General features: G+C 44.2%; 1 protein-coding gene across 5 annotated transcripts in view; it reads right to left on the reverse strand.

The window, feature by feature from the left end:
* The window catches only part of ACOT11 (acyl-CoA thioesterase 11), a 71,680-nt gene that overhangs the window by 1,554 nt on the left and 42,995 nt on the right, over positions 1-27,131 (reverse strand). For all 5 annotated transcript variants that reach the window (XM_066623991.1, XM_066623994.1, XM_066623990.1 and 2 more), the window contains 11 exons: positions 26,536-26,637; positions 23,126-23,261; positions 20,030-20,186; positions 16,590-16,709; positions 15,416-15,560; positions 14,233-14,288; positions 6,308-6,374; positions 4,074-4,157; positions 2,470-2,603; positions 1,776-1,907; positions 1,356-1,482 (listed from right to left, as the gene is read on the reverse strand). In XM_066623991.1, the coding sequence (XP_066480088.1) occupies positions 1,356-1,482; positions 1,776-1,907; positions 2,470-2,603; positions 4,074-4,157; positions 6,308-6,374; positions 14,233-14,288; positions 15,416-15,560; positions 16,590-16,709; positions 20,030-20,186; positions 23,126-23,261; positions 26,536-26,637 (1,260 nt within the window). The remainder of the gene's footprint in view (positions 1-1,355; positions 1,483-1,775; positions 1,908-2,469; positions 2,604-4,073; positions 4,158-6,307; positions 6,375-14,232; positions 14,289-15,415; positions 15,561-16,589; positions 16,710-20,029; positions 20,187-23,125; positions 23,262-26,535; positions 26,638-27,131) is intronic.

Consider the following 27,131-nt stretch of genomic DNA (forward strand, 5'->3'; position numbering starts at 1 on the left):
CTCTGGATGTTACAAATGTCCCACAGAAGCAACTCTCAAATCTGATTCAAGTATTACACCAAGAATGGGTTGCTGCCAAGGAGGCAAACCACAGTGGTGTGTGCCTTTCCATTGTGAAGCATTACTTTTAAAGTTTGAATCCATTTTAATCTACAAAACCCTAGTGCCAGAAAAACCTTGAAACTAGAAATACTGGCTCACACAGCCATTTTCACATAGCTGATTTCTCCAAACTTAACACTCCCAAACAGGCAGTACATGTGGTACTGCACAGTACATGTGACTGGATAGAGAAAACTGTTGCATGAACTAGAGTTGCACAGATATATACTCTGAACAGTTTCCATAACAATACCAGTTCCAGGAAGCACTCTCCCAATTGTGGGAATCACTTCTGACTGTATCTGTGCATCATTAGATGTCACAATAACTATTCTTCATGGGATTATTCCCAAATATACTTCTGCACAGTCCTGTAAAGTACAGTATTTGCCAGGAAAATGCCCATTTTGGAGATGAGTGGTCTGGAAAGGACCACAAGGAGTATATGCTCCAACCCAGTGTACCATAAAAGAATCCATCAGTCAGGTACACGCAAGTAACATGAGTCAGGATGTGCCACTCCTAACGTTTTTAAAGCACAAGGCAAATTTGGTGAACTGAGACCATGAACAGATGGGGAGCCTCAAGGCTTTTTACAAGAGAAAGGAACTCATATTAAGCATTGCCTGGAGAGCTGAAGAAGAAGGACTGCTAGCTAGAACAAGTTGTGATGTAAAATAGAGTATGTTGCAACTGGCTCAGTTACAAAATGTTCTTTAGGCTCACAGGGACTTTCTTCCTCATGCCTCTTTCCCTCAAAAGTGTCAATTTTCCAATTCCCTGCTTTAACTATAGCTTGCCACAATATCCAGATCAGACTAATGTATGATTTGCACTAAGCCCTAAACCATTATTTGTAAACTCCCATGGTTCAGGATAACACTTGCTATAGTTTGCTCAGTTTGCACATCACAGCAAGCTAGCATTTGAGCAGTTTGGAATTCATGAGCCAGATCAAAGGAACACATAAGCCTATGGCAGGTTCCCAGTCTTCTAACCCAGTGTTTCTCAAACTGTGGGACCATTAGGTGGATTGCAAGCCGATTTCAGGTGGGTCCCCATTCATTTCAATATTTCATTTTTAATATATTAGACTTGATGACATCACTTCCAATGGGCCCCAACAGATTGTCATTATAATAAGTAGGTCCCAGTGCTAAAAAGTTGGAGAACCACTGCTATAACCCATAGCTTGAAGGACTGTGTGAATTGTGGCACTGTTGTGCCGTGCTCCTAGAAGTCTAGATGCTTACCTTGGTGAGCTCATCCTTCTCTTTCCAAAGACAGAAACCAGAACATAAGGTCTCCCCTCGTGTGTACTCTGGGTCTGCTGGATGTGTTGGCAGAGTGACTGATCTGAATGCTACAACATATGGATCACTGGGGAAAAAAAATTTAGTTAGGGGAAAGCGAAATGAACTCCCCCCTACTCTAACATTAACTGTGAACACAAGAACAAACCAGTGTTCACTCAGTATATCATATAGGTTGAAACTGCTCTGGATCACACAACACTAGTTCTTGAGCAACATTTTAAAATGACCTTAATCCTCAAAATGTCCAGAAAAACCAGTTAAGCTCTGACATAACTTTTAAGAATATGTATACACCATACTTAAGGCAGAGTTGATGTCCCAACAAATAGAACAGGGAAGACACAGTTGCCAACATACCCTTTGCTGCAAGGTTTTCTTCGTGATACCAGGATGACAAAGTCCTGAGGCTTGTTTTCATCACTGATAGTCTGGCTAATTACACGGTAGATCATATCGTCTTTGTCAACTTGCTGGACAAGCTCAGCATTCCTGTAAAGAGGATAATATTTTTTTGTAAAGGCAAAAACCCAAGAAAAACAGACATTGTTTAACGTAGCTTCCCATAAACAGATAAAGTGCTCAAAATCCGGAAGTAGATCTGAGTGTATTTGTAATTGAACAACTTTGGTTCGGTAGTATAAAAGCTAGAGAACAACAAGAATTGACTAGATAACACTTGGAAAATTCCTTTTGAGGAAGGCAAGGAAAGAAGAGGCCTCTTAAGAGAAGCACTAGAACAGTGGTCCATCTAGCTCAGTGTCCTAGTCAGGTATGCTTCAATTGTGAGTGCAAAAAAGCCACAGCATAGGTACTGATTGTGGAATCCAATTTCCAGAGAATCACAGCTTTTAGGTTTGGGACTGGCTAAGATTACTTGTGCAAGTGGCATTTTAAACCATTTTGAAAATTTGAATAAAATTTAAGATAAAAAAACAAAACAGCCTTTTGGTTCTGAAGTTTATTGATTGAAAGGCTGTAGGCAAGAAGATCCCTTATACTGCAAAGTAAGGAACTAGTGATACCATCCCCAGAAAAGAGCAATTGTACTTACACATAATGTTGATCCCATTCATGCCTTCGCTGCAGGTCCGAGAGCAGCAGGAAGGCCTGCATTGTGTCAATGCAGACAGTCATCTCTATTCGGATAGACAGGAACTTGTCTTCCTCTAGTGTGTACATCCTGACCTTAGATAACGCAGACAGAGAGGTAGTTAAGCCAAAGGAGACACTCTCGATACAGATTCTCTTGATCTCAGTTCAATGCAAGTGTAGCAGAAGTGATTTCAGTATATACAAGATGGTGAACAAGAGACAATGCTTGCAAGCACAAAGACCTCTTCTGAAACAGCAAGGAAACCTGTCTACCTGCTAGAAGCTTCATGCTGGCACTGAAAGAGCATTTCTCTGACATTCAAGCAGTATAATGCGTGCAGTTGCACAAGCAGCTAACTTCCAAACTATCCTCAAAAGCCAGTTGACTTCTGGGGAAAAGAGCAGAAGTTTGTCAGCTGCAGTCAGGGTGCTTTTACCAGAAAGTCTTTGGAAGCTGGAGCTGGGTATACGTTTAGGTTTAAGGGAGAGAACCAGGAGTTCAAGAAAAGCTATCGGTTCAGGTCTAAAGAGACAGTGTTTTTATCCTGGGAGAACAAGGCCCTTCTTTCCTCTCTCAACACATTATATATGCTAGCTGTACCAAGCAATCTCTCTGATCCCAGATAATAGGTGGAGTTAAAGATCAACCTACTGCTGAGAACAGTGCTGGCCCAAGACCTCCTGATACTGCATGCCAAAACCCTTACCCAATGATGTGCCAGCCTCTGCTCCTCTCACTCTCCTATGGCCTAACTCAGAACTTCCCTCTTCTACACATTTCCACTTTCTCTTCGTCTTCCTCTTCCTTTTCCAATCCAGGGAGCAGAAGGAGAAAGAGGAGCAGTGGAAGCAAGTAGGCCAACAGAGATGAGCACCCCACACCAATCTGTTGGCCGCGACAACCACTTCAGTTGGCCTCATGGATGGGCTGGCCCTGGCTTAGGGAGAGTGAAGAATATCTTTTCATATTGTGTGAGATGGCCAACTTCATCAAGGAGAAGAAACAAGCACTTGCCTAAAATGACAGGAGCATTACACCCGCGAGTGGTAGGCAGGGAAGGGACTTTTGGCACGCCCCCCTCTCGGTTATCACAGGTGCTTTCTAAGAGACGTCAGTGAGAACAGCACAAATGCTATCCACACCACATATTACAGCTTTGCTTAAGGTAAGAATTCTCTTTTCCCAGCAACTCAAGACCAAACCAAATGTGAACTCAACACACAGGACTAGTGTGTCCAATTTTTAATCATGACAGTTGTGTCCCACCCACCTTGATCTAGATCAGGACTGTGGTGGAGAGAGCAAAGGGTTTAGTCTTCCCATGATTATTTAGCAAATACACAAAGGGCCAAACAGTTTCAAGTTCTATCTTGTGCTGCCCTCTATTAAGCAGCACAGTGCTTAGAAACAACAGTCACCTTCACTGGGAGTACATTAATCTAGATTGTGCAGCCACATCTACAGGAAAAGGCTGATGGAGAGAAAGCCTGGACCCTTGGCTGCTTGCTCAGCATTCCAGGCCAAACAGGGTTGCTGTGCTGTTCAAGGATGGGATTAGTTACCTTGTCTGTTTCAAAGGCAAGCACCCAGTTTGCTTTAGCTACTAAAGTCTTCAGTGCAGTAACATTGTTGTAACTCAGGTAAACCTGCAATAGAACACACAATAAATATGCAGTGATCGATCTTAATTTTCTTTCTGAATTTCATTTGCGATGCCTTTTGGCTAAGAACAAGTGCAGTATCTGTTCTTTATTAAAATTGTAAACCTGCAGGTAAGGCCTGTTGTGAACTCTTATGTACTTTAAAGTACGTACCTCCTGAATGCCCAGAGCCCACAGCTTGTGGATGACCTCTTCCATCTGGCCATACCTTCTCCATCCCCCTTTGCCACAAGGTCTGCCATCTACCATTGCGTGTTCCTGCCAGAATGTGCAGAACTCCATTCCAAACTAATGGGACAGGGAATCCTGTAAATCAAGTCTGGATTGCCTACTCTTGGATCTATATAATTTGCTTGTTGAAGAATATGGGATTTTAAAGAGTATGTCATCTTCCATTTTGAAAACAAAACTCTCCCTAAGAAATCTCTCTCTCTTTCACTTAAACAACTCTGCTAGTTCTTTGATGGTTTCTGGGCCAAATTCAAAGTGCTGGTTTTGACCTTTAAAGCCCTGGGACCAGTTGAAGGACAGCCTAAGTCATAGTCAGAAACTTTGCCCCAGATGCTATCCCTTTTCTAAGCAAGACAGAGAAGGCTAATACAGACAAGGCCTTCTCACTGGTGGCACTCCTGTCTGGGCAACTCATTCCCAGGGAGGCAGGAATTGCATCTTGTTTGCAGGAGGTATGATGATCTTCCTTTTCAGAAAGGCCTTTGAAGATGGCAAAGGTGTTCCTGGAGGAGGGCAAAACAGTAAGTGTCCTCAGGTACCCAGATGCCCATGTAAAGTGGCTCCTCCCCCTCTGCCTCTGAGCTGTTTGAGAAGTAAGAGCAAAGCTGAGGAGATGCCTCTGCTTTTGTAGCCATGACTGGCTTGGAAGTGGAGGGGGAGGAGTCATTTTACACTGGCATCCAAGTGCCTGAAGTTACTTACTGTTTTGTCCCCACCCAGGAAAGCCTCTGGGAAAAAGGGGAACATTTATATGCTACAGACCACTACTTACCCCTCCCCTCCAATACTACTCACACTGTTCATATTGTCAGCAAAAAGAATTTCTAACATGTTTATGTATTGCTATCTTATGATTGACCTATAGGGTCTATGTTTCTTGTTAGTATTATATCTTATGTTTTGATTTTTACAGTTTTTTTGCAGGCAGAAACTGCAAAAAAGTAAAAAAATAAATCAGGGATTCAGCAAATCAAATCCCTTAAATTTCAATCTAGATTTGCCCATTTTGTCTCATTGTGGAAAGGTTCTGTTTGCACAGTGACAGCTACATATTCATTTCTATATCCAGTATTCCAAGGTACAAGTAAATAAATCAAGCCTGGCTGAATATGCACTCCAGATGCCCATGTGCTACAACACCAAGGCCAGCTGCTTGCATTCTGGCAGTACAATTTCCATTTCAACAGAAGCACACAAAATTCTATCATCATCATCAGCATTTCTAGCTACTTCCCACAAGAGGGCCCTTGTCCTTCAAGACATCCGTAACACAGAGAAGCTCTACAGTCTATGTATTCCCACACCGCTGTGGGCAACAGTGTGGCCAGTAATCTTCATCTAGATGTTGCAAGAATGTTTGTTTAAAGCCCCAAACGGTCAGGCATCAGGAGGAGGTGCAGATATTTGGACCACTGCAGCACTGGAAGAGGGAGACTTTGGATTTTAAAAACTCAAAATAAAGAATAACAGTCTCTCTGTTCCAGAACGGAGCTTTCAAAGAAGCTATTATAAATGTAAACTATACCAAACAAATAGCTATATGAGAAACCATCCCTAAAAAAGTGAATGATCACGTAAAGGCCTGCTGAAGCTAAGAGAGCCACTGGTGGTGGTGAAGAATCAGCAAAGGGCAGGGTAGGTAGGTGGGGTGTATATGCATTTCCTGGGGTGGGGAGTTCCTGAATGCCACCACAGAGAAGGCCCTGTTCCTCATTCACACTAACTGTGCTTCTGTTAGTGACAAGCCACACAGAAGTCTCCCCAGCTGACTTCCGTAGATGGGCAGGATCATACAGGAGAACATGGTACTGCATTTCTTGCTAAACTTTTCATGGACCCCCAAAAAGCCCCTTTAACAGGCAAAAGTTATTAACTTGTAGGACACCAAGTTCAAACTATTTTACCTTGTTACTTTGGTCCCAAGGCACAGACAAAGGAACTTCCGTTTGCTTGCAAGAAGTGACGTACTTTCTGTAACACACACAAAGAGTGCATTTGTTACTGTAACTGACTGTCAAAAGACAAATTTTGAGAAGCTCCTCTTAAGTATACTTAAATGTAGACCCATTTTTAATATTTGGTAATATTGGTAATACTCCCAGGAACCATCTGCAAGTAAAAAGGTATATTATGTTTGTATGTATTTAAAGTTAGCTATCCAAGAAGGCTATATGCAAATGCCAACAATGGAAGACACCAAAAACCCTTCAGATTGAAGGAGATGGCACATGGTCAACGATGAAATACTGCCTGGGAAATCCGCATACCGGTAGTTTTCACACTCAAGGTACAATATTAAAGTCAAAAGGTTGGCTTGTGACAACAGGATGACCATTACAGAAAAAAGGTTAAATTGAACCTGTTTGGGAGAGCATTTGAAAGAAGACTTCCCAAGAAGTCAGCCAAGGGAAAATGGAATGTCACATGACCAAAGAGATCAAGAACTTTAGATTGTGCCCTTCTATACTTAGGAAACTGGTTTACTATAAACTGGAAAAAGTATTATACAGGTTGAGACTAATTGTTCGCATGGGTTCTGTTCCAAGCACACATTTGGATGGCAAAAAAACTCAGTATAGCAAATCAATTTAAAAAACAAAGTATCTTTGCTCCAGTGATTTAAAAACAGCCTTGCTGACCTTTGTGATGTAAGATAAGAGTCATTAACAAGACAATCCAGTAATCAGTCCTCCTTCAAGAGCTTACAAAGAGCTGAGAACTTACACTCAGCCCCTCCTTTCACCAATGCAAAGGGATCACCTTTCTTTCAAGTGCTCAGGGGGAAGGGAGGGGTCCACTGGGGAGAGAAGCATTGATAGATTGTCAGCCAACTGCCCCCCTCTCATTAAGGAGGCTATTGTTAAAAGGACTGTTCAGTTTTTTAAATTGATTTTAAAGGGGTGCATTTTCCCCTTCTCCAGAGATCAGCACATTCCTTCTCATTTGCAGGAGCCATTTCTGTTGAGTCAAATCCGTGCATTAAAAATCCATGTATAAATAGGCTGGACCTGTATACCTAGGAGTTTGGACACCAAGGTGAACACTGTAGGTCCTTCAGAATAGGAATCTTTTTTTCTAATTTTTTCAGTAACCTTTTTTACTCCCTAACATTTAAAGGGAGTAAGAACAGGCCTAAATCTCTAACATAAGCTTGCTTTTTGTCTTGAAGAGGCTGAGAGAACCAGAGGAAGCCCATAATTGCCATTGGAATCAGTTTAGGATACCAGAAGGACAACACAACACATTTTCTTCCAAGCATAGGGCACAACACATTCAAAATTAACCATCAAGGTATGGTTTTATTAGCTATATCCCTTCTTCCACCTGCATTTTGGCACAATGCATCTTGGTTCCTCAGGTACTCTGCTGAACTACACATGAAAGAGTATGACAGGCAGACACCTGGAAAAAACTGTGTCAAGACAAGAGGAGTCCCACAACAAAATGTTGTAGAAAAGTGGTTCTCACACATTTAGCACTGGAACCCACTTCTTAGAATGAGAATCTGTCGAGACCCACTGGAAGTGATGTCATGACCAGAAGTGACATCATCAAGCAGGAAAATTTTTCACAATCCTACTCACACTTACCCAGGAATAAGCCCATTTACTATAATTGTTAAAAGAATATACATAGTATCTTGTTAAAAGTAAAGGTCTAACATTTCCCCAAATGCAGTCACATACCATGGTAGTATCAAGTCTACTGTATACTAAAAATAAAATATTGAAATGAATGGGAACCCACCTGAAATTGACTTATGACCATCTAGTGGGTCCCGACTCACAGTTTGAGAAACACTGTTGTAGAATGTAATCACATCTTCATGGGTGTCCCCTTTGAGGGAAAGGACCATGATTCAGTGGTAGAGCACATAGTTTGCATTGAATGGTCCCAGGTTGAAACTCTGGCATCTCCAGATAGGGAAGAGAAAAATTCTTGCCTGAAATACTAGAGATTTGTCCCTAGACTAAGTTTACAATACTGATGGACCATTGTTCTGATTTACTGTTAAGAAGCTTCCTATGACTCAATGTAGGTTACCTCAGAATATACATGCCCTCAATCAGGCCAAACCAAAGAAGCAAAGCATTTGGGGGCTTTTTTGCCTTCATGTTTGTTTGTTTTTTATCTGATTGACACAAGAGCTTGCTATCTATTCCTTCCAGCAATTTAAGGCCATGTTCAGACAGGAGCTGCCATATGCAAATAGTTTAGAGAAGGGGTGCCCAAACCCCGGCCCAGGGGCCACTTGCGGCCCTCGGGGACTCCAAATCTGGCTCACAGGGAGCCCCCAGTCTCCAATGAGCCTCTGACCTTCTGGAAACTTGCTGGAGCCCATGTTGGCCCGACGCAACTGCTCTCAGCATGTGGGCAACTGTTCTACCTCTCACGTGAGCTGTGGGATGAGAGCTCCCTCCACTGCTTGCTGTTTCACGTCTGTGATGCTGCAGCAGCAAAGGAAAGGGCAGTCTTGCTTTGTGCAAGGTCTTTTATAGGCCCTGAGCTATTGCAAGACCTTCATTCATTCATATAAGTTCCATCTCTAATTATATTCATTTATATAAGTTATTCAAATTTGAAATGTAATTCTTTTTTTCCCAGCCTGATACAGTGTGAGAGACATGATGTGGCCCTCTTGTCAAAAAGGTTTGGACACCCCTGGTTTAGAGGCTTGATTTAAGGACTAAAGGCAAAATTAATGGGTAGTTACCCAAGTCAGCCTTGATATAGTACATTGTTGTTCTGGGTCCAATACTAGCCCTGACCTCAAGCAGCAGAAAATAGCTTTGTGCCAACAGCCAGGCGCAGTCATAAGATGCTCTTTGCTCAGTCATATCACTCCTATACAACCTCATTCTCAGAATCCAAGATAAAGAAGTGTAGAGAGTAAGAAATTTGACTGATAACAACTGATCCATGACCTTCAGAATGACAGAGCCATGGTGATGGAGTCCAAGGTACCCAATAGCACAGCTCAGCCTGACCTCAAGCCATATGACTAGAACAATTTTAAACAGAGAAGCTTAAGAAAAGGCCAGACAGGATAGTGTTCACAGGTAGGTGGAAGAAGAAGATCCAGGCAGACACCACAGTTTCAGAGGACTGAAGTCCGTATTTCTTTCTGCTCCACAACAAAAGGCATCCGTATATTAGAGAAGGGACTCCATGTTGTTCTGGCTCAAGAACAGGTGCTAAGGCATGTCATGTGTCATTTAGATCAGGCAAGTCAACATAAGGTTCAGTGGGCTGGATGCAGCCTTCAGAAGCTCTTTATCTGACCTGTGTGATATTCTCCCAGCACGACCCTCAGCTGTTCTCAGTTGCAAAGTGACACATTGGCCAAAGTGGCCCTTTTGAGAAAGCCCAAGCATGTGTGCCACCCTTTCAGTAGTGTTGAGGTGTCACTGCTTAAGGGGCAGCCCATGTGATAACTGGGCTCTGCCAGAGCTATCCTTTAAGCAGTGCTGCTTCTGCCGAGGTGTTACTTTTTATAGCATATATGTGCATATACTTTCTGTACTAGAGCCCTCAAAGGCAACTTTGTAGTATATTCTACACTGTTCAGTCACTACAAAACTGTCTGCAATAGAAGAAGGGTAACAGGAAGCTCCATTGCCTTCACTTAGTCACCCCTAGCTAGGACGTCAGACCAATTCATAAAATGTGACTAGAGAGATACTATGACTCTTTGGTCACTCATTAGCAGCAAACTAGGGTTAAAACTATGGGCGGGGGAGAACAGAGACCACATTTATGCCTCAACTTCCAGATGTGTGAAAATTGCACAAGCAATTGTTATGCTACCAAGGCTTCAAATGTATTTAGAATCACGGTAAAGTAGTCATTTGTGTTCATGTTTTTTTTTCATATGTAGAGGTTCTCCATATGTAGAAGCTATTGTCATATTGGCCTTGGAAGGTCAATGTCTGGACCTGAGAGAAAAAGGTGAAAATGGGTGTGCACATCTCTCCTATCAGTACAATTTGATCGCTTCACAAATAGGGAAGATTCGCTCACATTTCTGAATCATCACTAATAACTTAGCAGCCCAAGTGTTGCACATTGACCTTGTGTGGAACAAATCTGTGCGATTCTGGAATCATTTTAGGAGAAAGATCGAACTGCAAGAATCCCATGTGACAAAATTTGAGGCATTTTGGAAGGTTAGTAGCAGTGATACAAAAGTGCAAATAATTCCCAAATCTGCTGTCTCCAAAGTTCTCACACCTGAAGTCCACATCAGTTCTAATCTTATTCCAAGATAGAAAGAATTCCAACCTTAATTTAAAAAAAGTTTCCCCATCCCTCCCCCACCTCTTCTGCCAGGTACAGACAAGTAGAGACACAACAGCATTTATATATTTCCAGTTCTCTGAAGAATATGGCAGCAAAAATAAAGAAAAATGTTGGCTATTTGACACTCTTAAGGTATCTACATGTAAGAAGAAAAATACAAGAATGAAGATGAGGCCAAAGACAAACACAAACCAATAGACACAGAGAGATCTACCTGGTACTACTTACAGAGTTCTGGGAATTTCTCCATCAACATTCAACCTCAGTAATCCACATTCTCTGTCCTTCCCCCACAGAACTGTATTTCACTCTAACGCTTTGCAAATAGCACTCTTGCTTCTCTAGACATTTAAGATATTCCTCCCCTCTGACCATTAGGATAAGTGAAGTGTAGATTATTTTATTGCTCAGAACGCTACACTCCCCTGCTAGGATGATGTAGCTGTGGCTTACAAGAAGGCCCATAAGAGTGACAGGTACAAATGACTCGGTAACACAGCTGTCAGAGAAGGGCGGTGGGGAGAGAGACTTTTGAGCAGGAAAAAAGCTGTGAACCCCTAAGTTACCACATTCTATTTAATCTGGCATGCTTATGATGCTCACAGCATACATTGTTCTTCATTCTTTCTCAAGTCTGCCTTTTCACACTGCTCTCGAGAGAACGCATTGATCTAGCATTAATGCCCCCAAAACTGTGGCCTTAAGGATAACACAGGAAGCCGCTGTCTGTGTTCTGTAATAAATTATGAATTAGAAACAACCAAACCACAAGGCTAAAAATACACTATGAGGTTTTCGTGACATAACAGGAGGCATGCTAGAAGGGGCTCTGATGTCACCACAAGGCAGAAATGGAAGCAGAACAAAACAGAGACCTGAAGAGCGTTTGTTTTATAAATAGAATACAGAAACAGAGTGTTGGGGAGAGGACAGAAATCAGATATTTCTTTTATCTTCTACACCATCTTTGCTGTTTGCAGGTCTCTTGTTTTTTCTCTTTCTCCCATGCAACCTTTCCTATATGTCTCCATAGTTTTCCATCTTTCTTGTGAGTTTATCCAAATATTATAGTCTAGCCAGTATCCAGTCAATCTGTCGTCATGTTTTTCCCTCTCCCACTTTCAGTATATTTTGTGTGAAACTTAGAGAGTTCTGGGAATTTCTCCATCAACATTCAACCTCAGTAATCCACATTCTCTGTCCTTCCCCCACAGAACTGTATTTCACTCTGCTGATCTCTTGCTGATCTCTTGACTAAGGTATGCAACTTGTCCCTCAAAAAGGCCACAGTGCCAGAAGATTGGAGGATAGCAGATGTCAAGCCTATCTTTAAAAAGGGAAAGAGGAGGGACCTGGGAAACTCTAGGCTGGTCAGCCTAACATCTATACCTGGTAAGATGGTGGAATGCCTCATCAAAGATAGGATCTCAAGACACATAGACGAACAGGCCTTGCTGAGGGAGAGTCAGCATGGCTTCCGTAAGGGTAAGTCTTGCCTCACAAACCTTATAGAATTCTTTGAAAAGGTCAACAGGCATGTGGATGTGGGAGAACCCATGGACATTATATATCTGGACTTTCAGAAGGCGTTCGACACGGTCCCTCACCAAAGGCTACTAAAAAAACTCCACAGTCAGGGAATTAGAGGACAGGTCCTCTCGTGGATTGAGAACTGGTTGGAGGCCAGGAAACAGAGAGTGGGTGTCAATGGGCAATTTTCACAATGGAGAGAAGTGAAAAGCGGTGTGCCCCAAGGATCTGTCCTGGGACCAGTGCTCTTCAGCCTCTTCATAAATGACCTGGAGACAGGGTTGAGCAGTGAGGTGGCAAAGTTTGCAGACGACACCAAACTTTTCCGAGTGGTGAAGACCAGAAGTGATTGTGAGGAGCTCCAGAAGGATCTCTCCAGACTAGCAGAATGGGCAGCAAAATGGCAGATGCGCTTCAATGTCAGTAAGTGTAAAGTCATGCACAATGGGGAGAAAAATCAAAACTTCACATATTGGCTGATGGGTTCTGAGCTGTCTGTGACAGATCAGGAGAGAGATCTTGGAGCGCTGGTGGACAGGTTGATGAAAAGCGTCGACTCAATGTGCGGCGGCAGTAAAGAAGGCCAATTCTATGCTTGGGATCATTAGAAAAGGTATTGAGAACAAAACGGCTAATATTATACTGCCGTTGTACAAATCTATGGTAAGGCCACACCTGGTGTATTGTGTTCAGTTCTGGTCACAGCATCTCAAAAAAGACATAGTGGAAATGGAAAAGGTGCAAAAGAGAGCGGCTAAGATGATTATGGGTATGGGGTACCTTCATTATGAGGAAAGGCTACGGAGTTTGGGCCTCTTCAGCCTAGAAAAGAGGCGCCTGAGGGGGGACATGATTGAGACATACAAAATTATGCAGGGAATGGACAGAGTGGATAGAGAGATGCTCTTTACACTCTCACATAACACCAGAACCAGGGGACATCCGCTAAAATTGAGTGTTGGGAGAGTTAGGACAGACAAAAGAAAATATTTCTTTACTCAGCGTGTGGTTGGTCTGTGGAACTCCTTGGATGTGAACAGGATGTGGTGATGGTGTCTGGCCTGGACGCCTTTAAAAGGGGATTGGACACGTTTCTGGAGGAAAAATCCATTACGGGTTACAAGCCATGATGTGCATGTACAACCTCCTGATTTTAGAACAGGGCTATGTCAGAATGCCAGATGCAAGGGAGGGCGCCATAATGGGGTCTCTTGTTATCTGGTGTGCTCCCTGGGGCATTTGGTGGGCCACTGTGAGATACAGGAAGCTGGACTAGATGGGCCTATGGCCTGATCCAGTGGGGCTGTTCTTATGTTAGAGACTGGCAGAGATGTAGCTAAGGATTCCATTTTTATTTTAGAGCAAATCTGTAGCCTTACCACTGCGGAAATCCATTTGCAAACATGCAGGCAGTGCACACAAAAAGCACCACTGAGTCTATCTGCCTTGCATGACCAGATATCCTATTGCTGATTTCCAGTCAGGTGATCCATTCATCCTGCCACTCACCTGTTCCAAAAGTTTAATACCAGTCCATCTACTACGTCAAAGTTCAGCTTCAGTGTACTTTTCAGCATGTGTAAAATATGCATGCCTTGCTACTGAAGAAGTGGGGACACTTGTGTACACTGTCCTGAACTCCTTGGAAGAAAGGCAGGATACAAACTATTACCACTTATCTCCATATGTCGGAATTTAAGATTAGATTTTTCACAGCTCAGTCCTAACTCACTCCCTGTGTAGTGAAGCAGTGGTGTCATAGGGGAGCTTTTGGCATATTGAGGCCTCCTTAGGGTAAGGGAACAATATTTTTTCTTTCCCCTTTCCTACTTATGAACATAATTGTATCCCAGGAATAAGCCACTAGAAAAACACAGCCACGTGGTCATCATTGGAATGCTATATTCCCCATATCATTCATTTACATAGACAGGATGGAGGAGGTGGTGAGAAGTTGATGCACGGAGACTGCCAGAGCAACAACATTGTTTTTACTTACCTATCCAGTCGAATTTTTTTCCGAGCGCTAGCTTCTTTGAATCTTCTCTCGCCATCCTATCAGAGAAGGAAGTTGGGATGTAGCTTACATTTTAAGTCGCATAAATCACAAAGAAAAAACAAAACCTCAACTAAGAGACCAGCCAGATATGAGGTTTTAACTTAAAAGGAGTTCAGGTTCACATAGCTCAATTTGGAATAAAATCTATAGGACAGAAAACAGTGATAATTTAACATTATCTGAAGCATACATCTCTTTCTCTCACCCACACTCACACAGGAGAACACAACATGGTAGCGGTTCTCAAACTCCGAGTTTGAGAACCAAGGTAAGTTGTTGCAGGGGAGGGGGAAGGCAACAATGCAGGATCCCCCTGGATTGCGCTGTTCCAAGGGATAAAGAGGGGTTCCCACTTACTACAGCCAGCGCCAGCCCCCTGGGGGATCTGCGCTGCCTGTAGACCCCACTGCAGAGCTTCCCAAGCCTCCAGATGTTTGGAGGCTTGGGGACCTCTGAGGCGGGGTCTGCAGGCTCGCTGGACTCCCCCAGAAGGCTGGCGCTGGGTTTTTATAAGTGGAAATCCCCCACCCTTGTCCCTAGCAACAGCTCAATCCTGGGGATCACGTTACTGCTTTCCCCCATTCTCTGCCTCATAAGAGACATGGCTACACACGCTGATGGATCACAACCCACCAGTTTGAGATCCCCTGCAATTTAGGAATTGGGAGCAGCTTCCATCCACTTTTCTACATTCATTTCCAAACCACAACACCTCTGAAGACATCTTTTCATTTATAAAAATGAGCCAGGAATATGTGCAGGCATTTCATGACTGGTTTGGGCTGAAGAAACTGGAACTCGATGAATATGACTTATATCCAAGTCTACTACCATCCTCTGCTGCAGAAAATTAAGGCTGCTGGACTGCAATTCTCTGTCCAGCATGCAATTATGCCTTTTAAATAAAGAATTCTATACTGCTGTGCATTCCACTAACCCCCAGAGACCTCCCTTACTTCCAAATTCAGATGAATCTAGTTTTCAGAACAGACTTAGAGAAAGTCAGTTTTGCATGGTAAATATGCTTCGGTCTGTACTTGAGTTAAATTGGCAACTCTGGGTCATTCCACTCAAAATTGTTATCCAGCACTTTCTATACCATGTGCCACCATTTGTTTCTTACCCCGGATTCTGGTTTCAGCACTGGAAGTGTGCGTGGCTGACCCTCTGCATCGAGGACTACAAAGGTCATGAAGGCACTATTGATGTGTCTTCGGCTGACTTCCATTTCATGTCGATAGGCCTCGACACACACTCCAACCTCCATGCTGGAATGATGAACAAGATTTTTTTAGCTGTAGCATTGCTTGATGGACAGACAGACATTGTGACAAACAGACTAATCAAAAGGAGAGTCTCTGCTTCTTATTCACTCTGCTTCTTATAGAACTGTAACTACAGGCTGAGACTAATTATTCCTTCCAAGTACTCACTTGGATGGCAAAAACTATAGCAAATCAATTTAAAAAACGACGTTTCTTTGCTCCAGTAATTTAAAAACAGCCTTGCTGACCTTTCTGATGTTAAGATAGAGTCACTAAGATGACAATCCAACAATCAGTCTCTCTCAAGATGCCTAGAAATGCTTCATTCTGACCCCTCCCTTCACCAATGCAAAGTATCTTTCTATCAAGTGCTCATGGGGACGGGAAGGGTCACTTGCCCTGGAGAGAGAAGGATTGATGCATTGTCAGCCAGCTTCCCTCTCCCTCATAAGGAGGCTATTGTTAAAGGACTGTTCAGTTTTTCAAACCGATTTTAAAGGGGTGCATTTTTCCCCTTCTCCAGGGATCAGCACATTCCTTCTCATTTGCAGGGGCCATTCGTGTTGAGTCAAATCCGTGTATAAAAAATCTGTGTATAAATAGGCTGGACCTGTATCTGAATTCATTTTCAAAAGCAGTTTAAGGAACACAAGCTGGCTGTATTCACAGAACAGAGCTGAGCTCTGTCTTTTCTCTCCATTTGATTAAGTCCGTCACAGTAATGGTTTTGCAAGTCACCGGGGATGTCTTGTAAATAATCAATTTTTAACTACTCTGGCACTCCTGCAAAAGTACGCAAAGCAGTGTTTAGAGAACAAACCAAAGTTACCTATTTGATAATTTGGCATTTGTCCTGGTGTAGTGGAAAATTGTTTAATTTAGGCAACAAAGGCAAAATTTCTACCAATTTCTGTACCAAACCTATTAACCCATTTTTGCCCAGTTCACAGGGGTACACATTTGGTCCCTGCTGCGCCTATGCAACGTGGGGCAGAAATGGCTTAATTCCTAGAAGAGTATAGAAAGACGTACCTGTTCTTGAAAGCATTGTTGACAATGGCCTTAAACAGGAGGCGATCACCAACTTGAGATGGTCCCCGGAAATGGAACATTTCAATTGTCTTCAGGGTGGGGTGCGCATGGCATAATCGGCTAGAGAAGACAAAGAACAGAGTATACTCAGAGATTTAGACAATACTGACTGATACAATATGCACCACTGTCATGCAGAACACAACAGCTCCAATCAGACAGACTCTGATGTCCCAGGAGAGAAGCAGTGGACAATTTGCATTGCTCACAATCCAACACATATTGACTTGGAATGACAAGAGTCAGACTTAAGAACTCCTCAGCTTGGAAGATACTAAAGTCCATAGGGTTTTCTTGGCAAGAATATGGGAGTGGGTTGCCATTTCCTTGCCGAAGAATAGATGCTTTTGAATTATGGTGTTGGAGAAGACTTTTGAGAGTCCCCTGGACTGCAAGGAGATCAAATCAGTCGATCCTAAAGGAAATCAACCCTGACTGTTCATTGCTGAAGCTTAAATACGAAGCTCGTACATCATCTCATGAGAAGGGAGGACTCTTTAGAAAAGACTCTGATGCTGGGAAAAATTGAAGGCAAAAGGAGAAGGGGATTGCAGAGGACGAGATGGTTAGATAGTGTCACAGAGGCAATGAACATGAATTTGGACAAACTCCAACAATTAGTGGTAGACAGGGGGGCCTGGCGTGCTGTGGTCCATCGGGTCATGAAGAGTCAGACACAACAACAACAGCTTGGCTGCTGTAAGGAAAGTCCATCAGTGAGCAGAGAGACAACTTCTACCAATGAAGGAGCAAGGCAAGATTGTGAAGCACACGACTCTACCTTTCACCTCTCTTTTCCACAAACTTACAATTTCAATCTGCCGAATATCCAGAATGAATGAAGACAATACCTTCAGGCTAAAGCCGCGGTTTCCAAAGTGTACATCATGAAGCACTTGCTGGGGCGCCATGGGTTGCCTGCTTCCCTGGCAGGGAGACCAAGGTGTGAACTTCCAAAAAGCAGCAGGAGGATCAGAGGGAGAAGTGGGCAGAGCTGCAAAGCATTAAAATAGTGCACTAGGGAAAGCCCACCTGCCTGTCGTGACTCTTATTGCTGTTTGGAAGATTGCAACAACCTCGGAAATCAGAAGTGAGTGCCTGATGACGTTATTCGTGTCACTGTTACTCGCCTTTGGTGGCAATGAATGCCCTCTAGGAAAGACCAACGCCCCTTACTTTCACTTCATGGATCTATACTATACATAGGCATAGTCTGAGGGAGCCACAAGACTTCATTACTGGGGTTTCATCTTTGCAAAGTGTTAAGGGAAAAAATTAAAGAGCCAAGCAGGCTGAGCAATAATTAAAGCTAAAGCAAAAGCATAGTATATCAAGAGTTAAATCCCAAGAAGGTGATTCTTTAACAATGCAACTGCTACAGGAGAGAATTGGAAGGCTATGAGACTATAGCCACCTTAAAAAACTAAACTTAGTAAGCTTGAAAGGCATATCACTAGTATATAGCTTGAAAGCTAAAAGGACATAAGTGCAGATTTAACTAAGCAGCAGAACAAATTGTAGCTGTAATCCCTGAGAGACCAGAGACTGAGAAGGTTAAATTTAAAGCATAGATTAAGCTTGGCTAAGTCTACACCTTTAGCATCAAACCTTGTCTACTCTCCCAAGCTAAAAGGGAGTCAGACTTCTGTATTCCTAAAACAGCCCATGTAATCATTTAACCTTGCAACTAGTTAAAAATCAGGTCATTCTTGCTATGTCATCTAGAACGGCAAGCTAGCCACATGCACTGCCAGACCCTCTTATCCTTTGGCTATCACAGGAATGAGAGTGGGGAGCTAGGGTCAGTTTGCAAGGGAACCACAGATCTGTGTACAGAAGAAACCAGCTATGCTGAAGCACTGAGGAAGAAGGTAAAGAGCCAGCTGAATTACTCATCTTGCAAATTCAGCAATAGGGTGGAAACCAGGACAGTATCTTCCCCCCACTTTCCAGTTTAAACACATACACAAATAAAAATAAAAGAGATTCTAAGAGAAACACAGTTATGGAGACAAGGAGATCAAAAACATAGGGCTAGTCAGCAAGTTTGAGCCGGTCTAAGTGTTGAGCCGGACAGGGGGATGGTGGCGACGTGATCAGAAAGATTGCACCACCAGCAGGGACTCAAGGGCTTGGGTCTTTACTCACCCCTTCGTGCTGTGACATACAGAGGGTGTGGGGAGCCCTGCAGAACCCATACCTCAAAACATGGAAGAAATGTGATCTTGACCCACTTCCAGTTTTGTGACCCCCAACCCAGAAGTGGGTTGCAATCGCATTTCTTTAATGTTTTGAGGTATGGGGAGTCCTGAAGAGGGCTCCGAGGATGGATGCCTCACCCCCTGGATGCCACAGCAGACTGGGTGAGAAAAGAGCAAGTCCCTGGGTCCCAGCTGGCAATGTGATCGCATCACTGCCATCCCCCCCTACTGTCCCTTATAGGGGCAAAGGCAGAACTTCTCAGGCTGGGGCGTTGCGACCCCCCAAGTTTGAGAGCCTCTGATTTAGAGAGATGATAAGGATATGTTGACTGTTGGTTGGCTGGCTTACTTGGGGCAAATATATTGCAGTAAGGTAAAGAGCACAAGTCAGTTGTGGTGCACAATGGGAAATAAGGTTCTAGAGAAACCATTCAGGTCAGTGGTTCTCAAACATTTAGCAGGACCCCACTTTTGAGAATGAGAATCTGTCAGGATTCACCAGAAGTGATGTCATGACTGGAAGTGACATCATCAAGCAGGAAAATTTTTAACAATCCTGGGCTGCAATCCTACCCATACTTACCCAGGAGTAAGTTCTATTGACTATCGTTGTTAAAAGCATATACATAGTAGCCTGTTAAAAGTACAGATCTGTAACATGTCCCCAAATGCAGTCAAACACCATGGCAGCATCAAGACTAATATATTAAAAATAAAAAATTGAAATGAATGGGGACCCACTTGAAATTGGCTCGCGACCCACCCAGTGGGTCCCAACCCACAGTTTGAGAAACCTGTTTTAGGTTCTTAGGTAGGACAGAGGTCCTGCACTTCAATACAGTAACATTATAATGTTACCATAATGCACAGAAAAATAAAGCAGAAGTATAAAGTTGGGGAAGTGATTTTAAGAGCAAGAGAGCTATGCAAATGAGGAATGGTAAACTGACCTGTTGGTGGCTCATATCTTCCCTGTCTACCATTCCACCCATGTTATGTTGGGTGAGGAAACCAGAGGGAGGAAAGTGGTTTGCACCACTCACTCTTAACAGAAGTCCCCTTCTTAACAGGATATCCCAGCTATATACTCAACCAAGAGGCTGTATTTAAGAAAGACTGTTCTGCCACCATCATGTTTAATCTGGCCCCAGACAGAAAAATATCAAGGTAATAACCCACCTTGCTGCTATTGTGGCCACATTTTCCATCCAGGCCATGATCTGCCCTCCAAATGTGTTCCCCTGATGGTTGGCATGTGGGGGCAGAATTAGTTCCACACTCTCCACTCTGGTCTTTTCTGCAGGTACCACAGTGTTGCAGTCTCTGTTCTCGTGCTCTGTTGGGAAAGACAGACGCATGTGCATTAGAGAGGCATCTGGAAAGGAACTATCTTCTCACGACTGATGAAGAACTTAGGGACATGAGCTACTGCTCTCAAAGCCTAACTCATACGACCCATTCCTTCATCCTCTTTCCAGTTTGCTGGGACCCATAGCCTGGTAGGAAAGAGTATAAGCAACGCTGCAGGTTGACCATCAGGTATAGGAAACACACATTGGTTCCTGTTGAACACTAAATGCAACCCAGAAAGCCAAAGACCCCCACAGTTTGTGGTATAAAGCGGAATGGGTCTAAATTTAACAATCTGGTAAGTAGACAGGCACTAGGAATTTGGGCATGGAGGACCCTGAGCATCACTTGAGCAGCATCATGCTTCAAGGACTCTGTTGTACTAACTTGCTACATGATGGCCAACCTGCCGCTTTCTTCTTCTTTGGGTGCTAGACATGCTAGGGCTCATCGCGTCTTTTCTCCAAGCAACCCGCTTATAATTTGCTCTTGGTTCATTTCACCCCATCAGTAGTAAAAGTACTTGTTTCTTTGATGGGGTTTCATTAACAGAAGCACTAACAATTACAATAAGACAGGCTTTGTAAAACTACCTGACTGAGAGGGCAATCCTAACCAGATTTCTAGCACTGAGGCAAGGGCAATGCAGCTCCAAGCTAAAGAAACCAACATTCCCTCATCTTGAGGAGGCCTCTGTGACTGTTACCCAACTGCAGGATGCATCACATGCTCCACTGGCACAGCTACGTCAGTGCTAGAAAACTGGTTAGGATTAGAGTCTGAGGGCCCAATCCTATCTAACTTTCCAGCACCAGTGTAGCAGCAATGCAACCCTGAGGTAAAGGAACAAATGTTCCCATACCTTGAGGAGGCCTCCATGACTGCCCCTCTACCATAGGATGCAGTGCACACCCTATTGGCATGGCTGCTCCAGCACTGGAAAATTGGATAGGATTTGGTCCTAAGTTACTCCAATATAGATCATTTCATACAGGGATCGCAAATGGGGGCTTCAGACCACAGCTGACCATTCCTTTGCGGAGACTGTGACCCCTTACAGATTCTGAAGAACATCAGTGGGCACCGCCACAGAAGACTGCCACGCATGGAACTCTCTCAGGTCATGGCAATGAGCACACATGTTACATCTATACAGCCACTCTGCTGTAGCTAAACTGGACTAGCTCTGGTCATTTTTATTTTCCCATAAGAATTCCCCATGCATGTCATCTTGCGTTCCACGATAGAAGAAAAATTGTGATATAAATTTAAGAGCCTCTGTGTGTATATTGATATAAATACAATAACAAATATATTGCACTGAGCATCCAGCTAATGCTAGAAATGCTATTATTCTAATTGCTGGAACAACATAGGTAGAGTCTGGTCAGACCGTCAGAGCACCTCTCCTCCCTCGCTTAGGCACATCTTTCTGCTTTAACCCATTTTTGCCCAGCCTAAAGGTGTACACATTTGTTCCCTGTTGTGTATATGAAGTGTTGAGCAGAAATGGTTTAATTGGTTTAATTAGTGTAATGAGTAATGGTTTGGACCAGGGCCTAGGAGAGAGGGGTAAAAGGGATCATTTGTGCCCATGGTCAGAAAGGGGGCCCAGGAGCCAAAGGAGGGGGCCCAGAAATTTCCTGGGATCTTACATTTTCCAATCTCACCCAGACTCACTGTCTGGGTGCTGGGGGCATTACCATGGGCACATGACAGCGACTATAGCCACAAGACATACACACCAGGTCCAGGAATGTATACATTCCTTAACAGTGTCTAGGAGGAAACAGGCCTGATACAGTAGCTCTTTGGCTTGTGGAATCTTTTACCATGAAGGAGTGCAGAGGAGCTCAGTGACACAGCTGCGGGACTGCAGCTGCTACAGAAGCAAGTTTTGGTCTGCACAGGACACTTTCCATTCTAGTGTGAGCCTAGATGATGATACCAATCTCCTGCAATGGTTTTCAATATTTGAAAGATTTTAGAGAGACTTAGGAGTGTGTTTGGTTTTCCATAATACTGTATCTAGCTACCAATGCTGGGCAGGCAGGTAGACCTGAGCTCTGCATTGGGAAGACTGGTAGACCTGGGCTCCAAAGACCATTCTAGCTGCTGCTACTTTCCCCCTGCCTATTTTACCCCAATTCTGGCCACCCTCCACTCTGCTTCACCCCCTCCTTCTTTAGGAAGGGGCCCAAAAGAAACTTTGTACCCCCAATAAAATTCCTATCAGAGGCCCTGGTTTGGACAGTCCATCTCCTCACATGAGGCAGCAGAGTGGCGTACCAGGAGAGGGTGGGATGTGCATGCCCCCATTTCTCATATAATACATGTAGTGCTGTACTCACACAAAACATGAATTCTTAATTACAGATGGATGTTATGTGCTCCTGATGTCCAGATATAGGGCTAGGTTCTACTCAGTGTTCTACATACTGCTCATTATTCCTGTTCATGAATACACTTTGCTATTTCCAACCCTGGCTAGACTGGTGTACCTCCAGCAATGGCATCACTAGGGTTCGTGTCACCCAGTGCGGGAGGCCAGCATGTCATTCCCATAATGGACCCCCTCCCATGCAGGTGGGGTAATGCCCAGACGGTGGGCATGGTGATGCACCATTGCCCCACCCCACTGGCTTTTTTTGCTACAACTGTTGATAGAATAGAGATATTTCAATGGGATTTGTTTCATTGCAGTCTGCATAAAATTACACATCGAATGACATATAACATGGTGGTATTATTTGAAAATACCAGGATTTTAGAAATTTTGGCCAGTATGTCAAAATTTGCATGTATGCACAGCCGTGCATGACACCAGGTGCTGCCCACACCCACCCACCCCCAGCAATGCCACTGGTATCCAGCAACCTCTGCCCTTACAAAAAGAACCAGAAAAGAGCCTGTGGGTTACTCTACCAGGCTGCACAGGGCTGTTTGTGACCAGGCCTTTGATTGTATCTGTGTGGGCCAATCGCATTCGGCGGCGTTCAGCAGCAATGCTGTACTCAGTCTTTTCTTCTTCTGTTTGAGGCACCAGGGGCTTTAACCTGATCTAAGTAAGGGAAAAAAGACAGCATATAATATACCATTAGGGCTGACCTTCTGCTGGTTTTAACAGTATCCTCACCTGACCTTTCCTCATCCTGGTCTCATGGGAAATAGCTCCAAGATGGAATTGAATACCTGGCCAATGCTTAATGTAAGAACTTCAGAGCTTATTTGCATCATCATCATCATCATCCTAAATGTTCTCCAGTCACATTTTACTCACTCTACGATTTTTGTGTAATTACTCTGTAGTTTGGTCTCTGCCCTGACCACACAGTTCAAACACAAATATAGTAAATAAGCTGTTCACTTTTACAGGTGACAGGGTTAGTGAATGGGAATGGCTTCCTGCTTCTCACTATTGCGCCTTTGTCCTTCAAAGGTTCTCTGATAGGCGTGCTCTGGTCAAATTTGTATGAATATATAGAACGAAAAATGATCTGAATTAACCTTTACTTTCAAAAGCATCACAACAAGATGGCAGCAACATGTCCAAGGACTTCATAGACACACAAAGACATTTCCTGATAGAAGAGGAAACTGCTTCCTTGTGCTCTTTTTCTTTTCTTTTTTTTTAAAGGGGGGAGTCTCCCTGTAGTCTGCAAATATGCTTTAAATTTATATAGCCAACCATGAAGCATATGACAATATCCTTACAGCAGTATTCTCCAAACTGTGGGTCTCAAAGCCTCGGGGGGGGGGGCGCAGCAACTTTTCAAAGCCTGTGCAAGAGAGGACTGATCCAATCCAATAATGGTGCTGCATTATCAAAACTGAGTTCTCAATATACTGCACAGCCTCTTTTTGCTCTCTTGCCCCACAACTCTTAAGGCCAGCCCTGCTTAGGCAGCTACTTCACAGGGTTTTTTGTGAAAACACAAAAGGTAGGGGGAAACTGGGTGGGTGGGGGCGAATAGATCTGGTCTCAGGAGGGGGGCAAGATTGGCAGCGTGTCCCCAGTCTCATTATTTTAGGAGCTGACCAAAAGGTTGACAACCACTGCTTTACTGCATAATAGTATGCTTGATGTCAACCATACATTCTTGCTTCAATACTGTGATATCATCCCATCCCCGGAACCCAGCTATTGTGGCACAGAGACACCATTGATCAACTGGGAGGGAGTACTCTGGCCAGCTGAGCTGCCAGGGCTAACTACTGAAAAACTGCAATAAGCCCTTTCCAGTCGTGCACTATGTCATTGGCTCTCCTGCTGGAGCAGATCAGTCAGTGGGAGACGTGGAAAGGGGTGGAGGTGGCAGAATGGGACAAAACTGGACAGGGAAGGAATGTAACAGAGGACGGGAAGGCTGTAGGAGGAGATGGATTAAGCAGTGATGGCATGCACTGGATCCTATCCCTCTTTCCTGCAGCCTTCCTGCCCTCCTTTTCTTTTCAGACTTACACTAGTGAAATCGCTAGTGCCAGGTCCAAGCAGACTCACTGTGGATGAGCTTAGAGAGATGCAAGGGGATTTCAAGCCCCTTTCACCTCTGAAGTCTCTTGATCTGCTGGATACAGTGTGGCTATTTTTGCCTGGCTGAACCTGAATCCAACTGTCCTTAAGTTGTGAAAAGAATTACCATAGATACTTGACTATAAGGCGATAAATTTGTGCCCGGAAATGGTGGGAGAATCGGCCCCCTCGTCTTATCTGCACAGTCATGCAGACAGACTGAGGCAGCAAGGGCGCCATTTGCACCCTGCCTGGGTCAGGGAGAGACTCTGCAGGAGGAGGGGCAGCAGCGCCTCCCGGGGTCTTCTGTGGGGTTGTGGGATTCCTGGCAGCCTCTCTTCCACCCGGCTGGTCCCCCCACTACGCAAGTTGCTGGAGAAGCCCTGGAGGAGGCAGGGCGGTGGGGGGACAGACTGCTGGCCTGGCACTCCCCCGTGCCCACTCAGAGCTGCTGCACGCACTCACTTAAGTCCTGCCTCCCGCAAAGGCAGGGAGCGGAATGGGGGGGCGTCCTGGCTGCCGCCACAGCTGTCACCGGACCAATGGAGGGCAGGGAGCATGTAGGGAGCATCCTGTGCTGCCTGCTCCCCGCCAGATGCTCCCTGGTGCGGGGGCAGCATGCCTCCCTCCGTGCCTGCCACAGACGCAGCTGTGCACTAGGGAGTGGGAGTGCAGGTCGCTCCCTGCCCTCCATCATTCTGGTGACGGCGGTGGCAGCCAGGACGCCCCTGCTCCGCTCCCTGCCTCCACAGGAGGCAGAACTTAACAGCTCTGAGTGGGCATGGGGGAGCACCGGGCCAGCAGTCTGTCCCCCCACCGCCCTGCCTCCCCCAGGGCTTCTCCGGCTCCTTATGCAATGGGGGGGACCAGCAAGAGGTGAGGCTGCCAGGAATCCTACAACCCCACACAAGACCCCAAGAGGCGCTGCTGCCCCTCCTTCTGAAGAGGGTCTACATCTGAGTAAATCAGGTGCTGCTTTCCAGTTTCTTCCACTCCCCTTCCCTCCCCCAGATCTGACTCCCCGCTTGATGAAATGAAACCCCATGTGCATCTAAATCTCCCCACTGTGCAGGGTCTTCCCTGGGCAAGAGGTGTTCTTTCCAGTCCTTTCACTCCCATGTGTTTTTATCAAAGAAGAATATCTGTAATGTGTAATGTTTTTAATAAATTAGAGACTTTAGTTTAGTATAGTTTTTAAGTAACAATTACTGGAAGGTTATTTTTCAGGATCTGGCCTCAGGTAAAAACAGACAAAACCATAGTCAGATACCTCCCTAAGTTTAACCCCGGACTTATCCAAGGGTCATAGAAGGTTCCATGATTTTTTGCTCAAAACCTGCCCTTGACTTATCTGTGAGGTCGACTTATGGACAGGCGCGGTGCTTCGAGATCAGTATGCTGCCAATTGCATCAAATCATATTTATGTTGTCCTTTACCCACTTGGACATTAACACATTTATTCAGTTCATCTGTTGCAAAATTCTAGACCAGCTTGGGAGTCATGCATGAGTTAAGGTATTTTCTTTGTACAATATACAAAGCTCAGCATCTCAAAATTAAACATCAGTAAAGCTGCACTAAACACACTTCACAAAACTGAAAGAACTATGATAAAGGTTATGTTTATGAATATATATTAAGGACTATGGTAAACAGCCAGAAAAGCGCACTCAACAAGAGTCTATGTACTCTTCAAAAAGGCAGTAGAGTAAACCTTAAGAGAAATGCTTAAGGGGCAAGGAGTGGAAAAACCACCAACAATGCCATTTCTTCCCAATATCCAAGAAGTTACATGTAGAACTCTCCAAGATCCATGCCTACCTTAGCATTTGACTTTCCTTGCGCAACAAATGTTGCATATGCCTTGCACACATTCCATTGCTCTCCATTGCACAGATCCTCGTAGCTGACCTGTACACCAACCTAGAAACAAATCAGGCGGGGGGGGGGGGGGAGAGATACAGAATAAAAAGGCAAACACACCAGAAGCATCTCCATGCAAAAAAAACAAATAAAATAAAAGGGACATCTGGAAGAATCAGATTTGAGGCACCTGAAGGAGTTTCATTTATACAGTCACTTTCCATGTTGCTCTAATCTGGCAATTCATACCTCTGAATATTTAAAGGAGAACAGGCTGTGTGGTTATTCCCATGTACTGCTGCTCTCCTAAGAAAATGAAATCACAAAAGTTTGTTCTCCAGGGTAGCTAAATGAAAACCAGACATCCCTGGGATCAAACAGTTCCCATCCCCCTCAAGGAAGCCAGGGTACAAACAGAAGGAATGGAAATCAGCAGGGCCAGACATGTTCTGTGCCTGATACAATGTAGTCTTGGGCTTCTGTGCAGATGTCTCATGAGAGAGAGTTCTATCTTAGGACCACAGGAAGCTGCCTGACCAGAAGTATGAGTATTG

Source organism: Tiliqua scincoides, chromosome 4 (assembly GCF_035046505.1).
Source record: "Tiliqua scincoides isolate rTilSci1 chromosome 4, rTilSci1.hap2, whole genome shotgun sequence".
NCBI lineage: Eukaryota > Metazoa > Chordata > Lepidosauria > Squamata > Scincidae > Tiliqua > Tiliqua scincoides.